Below are 8729 nucleotides of genomic sequence, written 5' to 3' on the forward strand. Positions count from 1 at the left end.
TCACAGAATCAAGGATCCTTGATTATTCTAGTACTGGTGAGCAGTCTATAACTCAAGTCAGCCAGCGCCATCACGGCCCAGGACCTCCTGTTTTATTCCTGCAGGAGCACCACCGTCGTTCACGGAAAGACGCTCCTACTTTGACCACTGTTACATAAAGCCATAGAAGCAGGTGCTTTTACAGATCAAAAGCAAAAGCTGCTGTTGTGTATCAAGTTACATGTGATACGTAAAAGAGAACTAGGCCACAGACTTTTAAAAAATCCACACCCAAGGTAAAAGCAAAAAACTCAAGAGTCTTGTGCTGTATTTTTTATGATGGATATTTTATCATTTTAAGTATGAGCCTGAGGAAAGCATTTCAGCAACTCAAAATTTATAACCTATTTTTCTGTTACATAACTTAGAATAACAAATCTGGGTTTTTCTGTGTTGATGTTCATTTATGGACAATTTATTTTGAACTTCATATATTCTACTCACCAATTCAAATATTTCTGCTAATAAACAGGAGAGAATAAGCAAGACAACATCCGAGTTTCCTAAAACTCTTAATTCTGAAACATTTCTCCTTAACAATGATAGAGATAAAAAACCACTAGGAGGACAAAGTGTCCTATAGTACCAGGAGTGGGGCCGGGGTGGGGGAGAAGAGAATGCCAAGAGCATTTACGGACATGACCTCCTCTCAGGTATCCTCCCCCTAAGAGAATTCACTTTCTCTGTAACCAAAGTCACTGCACCAGTGTCTAGATCAAGTAGTAAAGCTAGTTAAGTAAAATATCAGGGGCACAATCATGGTTGCAGGGCTAAGACTAGAGAGAGAAAACTTTTTTCAGAAGTGGGTGCAGAGAACTGAGGAGGAGTATCCAAAGAGAAAGAAGAGACAGATTCTTTTTATTTTTTAAGATTTTATTTATTTATTTGAGAGAGAATGAGTGAGAGAGAGCATGAGAGAGAAGAAGGGCAGAGGGAGAAGGGACTCCCCAAGGAGCTGGGAGCCCGATGCGGGACTCAATCCTGGAAGTCCGGGATCATGACCTGAGCCCAAGGCAGTCGCTAAACCAACTGAGCCACCCAGGCGCCCAAGACATTCTTTTTTAAAACATTTTAAAATTTCAGTTTCTTCTCAAGGATTCCAAATTCGGGCTAAGCTAACTGGCCCATTTGTAAATATCATGGCTACCGCAGCAAAAATGTTGGTAACAGATCCATTTTCTTCACAGAATCCTAATTTAGGATTCTAGTCAAGAATAAAGGTCTTTGGGGCGCCTGGGTGTCTCAGTGGGTTAAAGCCTCTGCCTTCGACTCAGGTCCTGATCCCAGGGTCCTGGGATTGAGCTCCGCATCGGGCCCTCTGCTCAGCAGGGAGCCTGCTTCCTCCTCTCTCTCTCTGCCTGCCTCTCTGCCTACTTGTGATCTCTGTCTGCCAAATAAATAAATAAAATCTTAAAAAAAAAAGAATAAAGGATTTCAAAAGACAAATGTGTGTGTATTTACCTTCTTAAGAGAGTTGTGAAAAAGGTTATCCAACAAAAGCTGAAAGGAAGTACTTCCCAAGTCAGTGACGTAAGAGATTTTAAGAAGATGGAAGAGACATTTTCAGTAACAGAAAGCACTGAGCTAGGAATCAAGATCCTGAATTCTTTTTCGGGGCGGGGCGGGCAAGTGAAGGCAGGGTGGTGTGGGGAGACGGCTGTTTCAGTCATCTGAGAGCACTTCACGTGCTCTGACAGCTCCAGGAGGAACACAAGGAGCAGGACCCAGAGAACACGATCAGAAGGCTACCACCACAGCCACGTTAGAAAAGCACGGTGGCTTCGGCCGCAAGGGCCATGGTGAGAATGGAGAACAGCTGGATCAGGAAGTGGGGCTGGAGGCCTGAAACCCAATGGAAAGGGCTACGGAGGTTGAAGAGGGGGCGTGGAGAAGACTCCTGGCCTTCTAGGCTGCACGCCTGGAATAGGAATAGAGAGCACTCACTGAAGGGAGCACCACTACAGGAGGCTTACCACTAAAAGCAGAGCTTGGCAGGTAACTGAGCGCTGAGCTCCAGGTAACAGCAACATGACCAAACGTTCTAGCTCAGAAAGAACATTCTTTGAGAAAGACAGTTCTAGGTCAAAGAAAGGCCCAAAACCTAAGAAGTGCTCTACTGACTCCAACCCCCTCCTTTCCCTGACCGTTCAGGTCCATTATTCCACCACCTTTTCAGCAATCTGGTATCTACTAAAAATCGTCAACTAACAGAATCGGTAAGAAAACATCCAAGGCTACTACCTGCTTTGTTTCTTGAGCAGTCCTTAAGTCTAGAACAATGTAACCTATAGTCTCCTTGGCTGAAGATACAGGATTCAAGGCAAAACACTGTAGTTTGATAGGAGTACGCTGCAACCTGTAAGGTAACAACTTACATTAGAAATAACGTAGCTCCCGCTTAATTCTGAAATGATGTTCTGTTAGCTTTGAAAAAGCTGGTCACTACTATAAAGTATATTATAATTTTGTTGAATAACACTGTATTTTCTGAAAAATTCAACTGACATCAATGATTAATTAAGCCTATTTATCTTTATACCAAGTAATATTCAAAACCACGTCAAAAATCTTGGTCTCCTCATTGGAGATGGTCTAGGACAGTGTTTTTCAAGCTTCTGTAATATGCAGAACTCTTTTCAAGTGAAAACTACCATGACTCCTCAAGACTGATTTCAAAATATTTTCCTTTTACTGTCACATACACACATAAAACTACAAATATATGTATGGGCCTAAAGCTCTTTTTTGACTAAAATAATGAAACAACCTTAGGAATTAACTGCCATAAAAATCACTCCAGAAGTCATTAAAAACACAATTCGGATCTTCTCTAAGAACTGATTACCCTTCCACATGCCCCAAATAAATCCATGGGCTCATTTAGCCATAGGAAAAAACAAATTTCTTCTGACATTCATTTTTTAACTCTGCAATTTTATTTGCTCTAGTCCTAAGTCACAGCAATGAATGATTTTGTGTTTCCCAGAAAAACAAAAACAACAACAAAAAATATTTTCCATGCCTTTTAAAATACAAGTATCTGTCCTCTTGCCTGTTTCTAATCATCTGGGTCCATGAAATAAGACATTCTAACTTTAAGCCTGTTTTATGTACTGATACCAAGTGTTTTTATGTCTAAAATCAAGTATAAAAATAAATCAATAAATAAAATCAAGTATAAAACTAAGTAGAAGGGGGTCTCTTCTGTAATTACTACATACATATCTCTATAAATCGTTAGCAAACCAGGTCAAGTGTATAATAAATGAAGTGACAGAAATTACAAGGAATTCCAACCCTTATTTAATACTGGGTAAGCATCATCAAAGCCCTTCTAGAATAGTTACTTCTCTTCTAGAGTATCTATTCTCTCAGAAATCAGGGGGTAGTTGCAGGGGGCAGTTGCAGAGGTTAGTAAGGTACCCTCCAGAGCTCAAGTGGCTGGGCTCTAGTGCTATCCAGCTGACAAGTGACTTCGCTTCTTGGGCCTCAGTTTTCTCACCTGAACTGGGGGGAAATCCTAACACCCGCTTCATAGGTTGTTCCGATGCTCAAGTGAATTATTATGGCCAAGTACTCTGAAAAATCTCCTGGCACGTGACAAAAGCACTAAACATTATTATTATTGTTACTATAGTAAGATAAAAATTTATTCACCTCTAGGAGCCCAGAGAAACAGAGCAGAAGGAACGGACAGTAAGAGTCACCTGTGCTGATGGAGGGCTTTCCTGTCGATCTCCCAGGCTAACTCGGTAGCAAATTCTGGCTGGTCAGTGTGCTCCACAGGGTCAGTAGCCAACTGTTCTCCATCAAACTTTGCCTCCACTACAAGCAGATGCTTTGGACGCTTGGGGAAATGGCGACCTGGAATAAAAGACCACACAGGTGAATTAAGAGCATACAAAAAAAATCAAACATCATCTTTTAGCACATGGTTTTAAAAACTCATATGCATCAGGCTGACTTAACATATTCCACTACCTACCTACTAACACGTACTCAGACGTACAAATTCATGATCCTTAAGAAAGGGATCGAACTGAAGACTACAAGTTGTAAATTAGTGCTTCTCAAAGGTTAACATGCATGAATCATCTGAAGACCCTATTAAAATATAGATTCTGGTTCACTAGGTCTAGGATGGGCCTGAGAGGCTGCATTTTCCATGTGATGTCAATGCTGTTGTCCTTGGTTCACCCGTGGAGCAGCAATGATTTCAGTGACATTTAGAATTAAACAATTAAAAATGTGATGCCACCAATTTTAGATATTACTATACCGGCTGTTAATATAGAAGAGTGAAGTCATCCAGAGAGTCAGGAAATAATCAAATAAGCAATCACCCATCAACCTTCATGTTAATTTACCTCTTAACCTGGTTGAGAATACTCAGCCAATCAGCCAGAGAAAAGCAGTCACATGTATTCATTCATTCATTCAAATCTCAAAGACAATTTTGTAAATTATCGAATTTGGTACTGCCGGACTCTGTTCTTTCACCGGTTACTGAAGGCCCAGCACGTCCAGCAAAAAGAGTGAAACGATACTCACCCTCAAGGAATTGAGGGTCTAGTGGAGAGAGACAAACTGAAGACACTGCAAACAGGAAGCTGAAGAACTAAAGCACAAGAATCTTATCGTCCACCTGTTCAAAAGTTTGGTGAGGGGCACTTCGGTGAGACGAGCACTGACGCCTATTAAATAAATGCATCCCAGCTGCTACTCACCCGGGCACAAACTACGTCGTATGCAAGGGCTCCGAGAGATCTTGATTGCCATCCTGTGACCTTCCACCTGAAGCTCTCATTGGAAACTCCCCGCTTAGCAGTCCTACCACATAGCACATGGCTCTCTCAACCAGCTATCACAGAGGCCTCTCTCTGGACATCATTTTGAGCTGCTCTAAAAGATCACCAGCTTCCCCAAATGAAATCCATCGGTATCAAAAACAAAGATAGGGACGCCTGGGTGGCTCGGTGGGTTAAAGTCTCTGCCTTTGGCTCAGGTCATGATCCCAGGGTCCTGAGATAGAGTCCTGCATCGGGCTCTCTGCTCAGCGGGGAGCCTGCTTCCCTTCCTCTCTCTCTGCCTACTTAGGATCTCTGTCAAATAAACAAATAAAATATTTTAAAAATAAAAAAAACAAAAAAGAGAAACAAAACAACAACAACAAAAAACCTTTATTTTCAGTCCCTCTACCCTAACTATAAGCTCCAACTGGCCTGACAAAAGAATATGTACTAGAAGGAACCGGTGCCTGCCTCCTTCCAAAGACAATACTTAGAGAACAGAAACCTTGTCTTTTTCATTCTTAGCATCCACTATATAGCCCCAGTTTTGCTCATGGTAATTTTCTTTTGAATATAGGGCATTTCCAGAGGTGCAGTCAAGAAACTGCAGGTAGCTCACTATAACTGAAAAGCTGGGAACAGGGCAGGAGAGGAGAGCAAACTGAAAGGCAGGCAAGCAGTGTGTCATAAAAGGCCATGAATCCTGTTCTAAAAAGTACAGACATTATCCTTTAGGACACTGAAGGATTTTAAGACAATTAGATTTGCATTTCAAAAAATCACCCTAGAGAGTAATGTGAGCAACAGAGATTCTCTGAAAAGGGGAAAAAAAAATACCATTCACCAAACAGACTACTGAAAAGGTAACTACTAGAGCCTCAAAACAGGATGCTCAAAGTGGAGAAATTTTCATTCAGACGTTTACATGAAACCCCTAGTATTATTCTAAAAATAAAGCCAACAAAACTCGGGGACCATTTGGAAGGTGCAGATGGAGAAGGAACCCAGGTAGTTGAGGACTCTCAGGTTCTGGGCTTGAGGCAACAACACGGAGACGATGCATGGAAAGACAAACAAAAGGAGACAGTCTGCAGGGAGGCCCACCCTCCAGGGTCAGCCATATTTGTGGCAACACCTAACTGACTTCCCTAAAGCCAGGTTCCCTTCCCTGCACAGTCCCTGCAAAATTTGCAAATCACGCTCTCCTGCTTAGGAATATGGGCAGGCTCTCTCTTTTTTAGAACATTCCATCTAAACTCCTTGGCTTTCAAAATCCTCCAAGGTCTATTCACTCCAATTACGCAAGCTTATTTTACCAGAATATTCCTCAGTGTTCACCTCCCTTGACCCTGGGCATCCTGAAGGCCTCTCCACCATTCTATCCACCACACTTGCTCCATCATTGGCCTGGGTTATCTAACCACCAGCAAGGACTTTCTTCCACCCTTACTTACCGCTCTCAGTGCTGAAGCCGTCATCCCCACTCACCCCCCAAAACCTATATTTACGGCCCACATCCAGTATTTTTCATATTAGAAAGCATCCCAACATAAGGTGCCCTGCAGATCAATCTGATCTCCCCAAGAAGACAAAAGCCTGCAAGTTGGAAACGACAAGAGTGCCCTTTCTTTTTGCCTTTTATGTTTGGTTTGCTGCCATGCTACAGGGCGCAAGAACCAGGTCCAAAAGCTTTTATTAACCAAATTACAAGGGGGATTCAATTCTCTGTCTTTTAACAATGAGTAATGGAACAGTGAAAAATGCACCAGCACTTTACAGTCTCTGGTCAGCCTTCTGTCCCACAACTTATTATAACTCATTCCCTCTCATCCCCCGCAACAGTGGTACCTCCACTGGTGGGTTTTTAAAAAAAAAAAAAAAAAAAAAAACCAAAACCACCAGCCATTGCTCTGGCCCACTCAAGGCGACTGTTGTCACAATACTCCTAACTTGTCCTCACTCTCCCTCCCAAATCCTATGCCTCCCCTCTTTCTGCTACCTACTCCCCAACCACAGGAAATTTAAGCACTTGCAGAATATGCCTTGCTTTTCCATACCTTTAAGTGCTCCTTGCTCTTCTCTTCGTATGGAAAGCCCTCCCTTCCTTTTTTTTTTTTTTTTTCCTTGAGGCAGACCTCATCATCCGTTTAAGACCCAAATCAATGTCACCTTCGCTGGGAAACCAGTCCCCAGAGCTGGTCTTTCCTTCTTCCACGCCCTGAGGAATCACCCACCTTTCCCCATGCTCTCCCCTGAGTTTTTAGGGCTAGGGATCTTGCTTCCTTCCATTCCCAGCGCGGGGCCTGACACTCAGGAGGCCTCCAATGAACAAATGCCCCTGATCCAACCAACCGCACTTCAAGCAAGGCACGTCCGGTGGACCGTCTTGACAACTCCAGTCTTCTAAGTCCCGTACCAAGACTCGTAAAAAGGGAACGGCCTCCCGCCCGCGGTACTTCAGACCGCAGGAAATCTGCCCCGCGACCCGAAGCCAAGTTCTCACCAGTGGGGTCACCGGGAGGCCGCTGAACAGAACGTGCTTTGCAGGCACACTCCGCTCACATATAAAAGTCATCGACAAGCTGCCTCGGATGGAAATCGTTTTTCCTACATTCTCTGGGGGCTCCGGCTCCTCACGCTAAATACCACGTATCCCTAATAGCTCTCGCGCTCCCTTGGGTTGGTTTTTAAAATCAATCGCCTCACAGACCTGACTAGCTCCATCTATGCACATGTCCGGGGGCGGCGGGGGCCGGGGGAGCGCGAAAGCAGCGATTCTTAAGGCTAACCAAGCCTGGGTCGCACGCCACGGTCACAGCGCAGCAAGCAGCAGCTGCAGACGCCACGGTCACAGCTCAGCAAGCAACAGCTGCAGACGCCAGCCCCGCGCCGCTCACCTTCTAGGATGGACACGACGATGAGCAGTTGGTCGGACTTGGAGACCATGGTCGCGCTGCGCGGCCCGCAGGCGGGGTCTGCTTGGGGGAAGAAGGACCCGGGTGAGACGCGGCAGGCCCGCGACCACCAGCAGGGCTCCCGGCGGGGCTCCCACCGCCCGCCCCGGGGCTCCCGACCTCGGGACCCCGCTCCGCGGCCCGGGCCTGCAGCCGCCTGCAGCGCGCCGGGCAACCCGGCCCCGGGCCGCCAGCCCAGCCCTCGCCCTGCCCCGACTGAAAGCAAAGGCAAAGGTTGCTCGGCCGCCCGGCCCGTCCGCAGAGAGAGGCGAACCCGCCGCCGGAAAACCTTTTGCCGCCTGCGTTGCAGCTTTTCAAACGCCCGGGCAGCCGCCGCGGCATCCGCCGCGCCTCGCTTCCGCCTAGCAACCAGGCTCGCAGGCTCAGCGCCGGGGGAAAGCTGGAGGACAAAGGGTGATAGAGACCAGGGCAGTGGCGGATAGAACGCCCCTCCTTTCGCTTCGCCTCCTGCCCTTTTATGCTATGTTCCAGAGCCCTAGGGAGAAGACGCGGCCATTGCCTCACAGCGCCCCCTGCTAGCGGGACGGGGGAAGGCGGGAGCGTTGGCGGGACACGACTGCGCAGGCGCACTACTGCAGCCGACGCTTCCTGCAGGGCGCCTACGAGGAGCGTGGATGTGGTGTATTCTCGGTTTTTTCACCCCCAGACGCAACCTGGGAAATACAGCAGTGGAGATGGAGAACTCTCGCGGGCACACACACAGACACACGCACACACCCCCTCCGTTCAGATCCCCCAGCGTCACGACTGCTTAAAATTAAGTCTGAACTGAAAAATCCCTAAGTAGGACGCGCACCGCCCCGCAAACGTTCACGTTTTGGAAAACAAGTAGCGTCAATACGGTAATTACTGTAACTGCTGGCGGTGACGTAAACTCGCCGAGAATTTCCTGAACTTGAGAAATTACCCTGAAACAAAAACATTG

General features: G+C 46.1%; 1 protein-coding gene across 5 annotated transcripts in view; it reads right to left on the reverse strand.

The window, feature by feature from the left end:
- Positions 1-8322, reverse strand: part of CEP120 (centrosomal protein 120) — an 82380-nt gene extending 74058 nt beyond the window's left edge. The window contains exons 1-4 of one of the 5 annotated variants that reach the window (XM_082724882.1): positions 8073-8322; positions 7727-7804; positions 3747-3903; positions 2281-2395 (exon numbers count right to left, since the gene is read on the reverse strand). In XM_082724882.1, the coding sequence (XP_082581008.1) occupies positions 2281-2395; positions 3747-3903; positions 7727-7775 (321 nt within the window). In that variant the 5' untranslated portion in view covers positions 7776-7804; positions 8073-8322. Of the gene's footprint in view, positions 1-2280; positions 2396-3746; positions 3904-7726 lie in introns of all 5 variants that reach the window. The other 4 variants (XM_082724883.1, XM_082724885.1, XM_082724884.1 and 1 more) reach the window with 4 other exon arrangements.
- Positions 8323-8729: the final 407 nt, after the last annotated feature.

Source organism: Mustela nivalis (assembly GCF_964662115.1).
Source record: "Mustela nivalis genome assembly, chromosome: 3".
Taxonomy (NCBI): Eukaryota; Metazoa; Chordata; class Mammalia; order Carnivora; family Mustelidae; genus Mustela; species Mustela nivalis.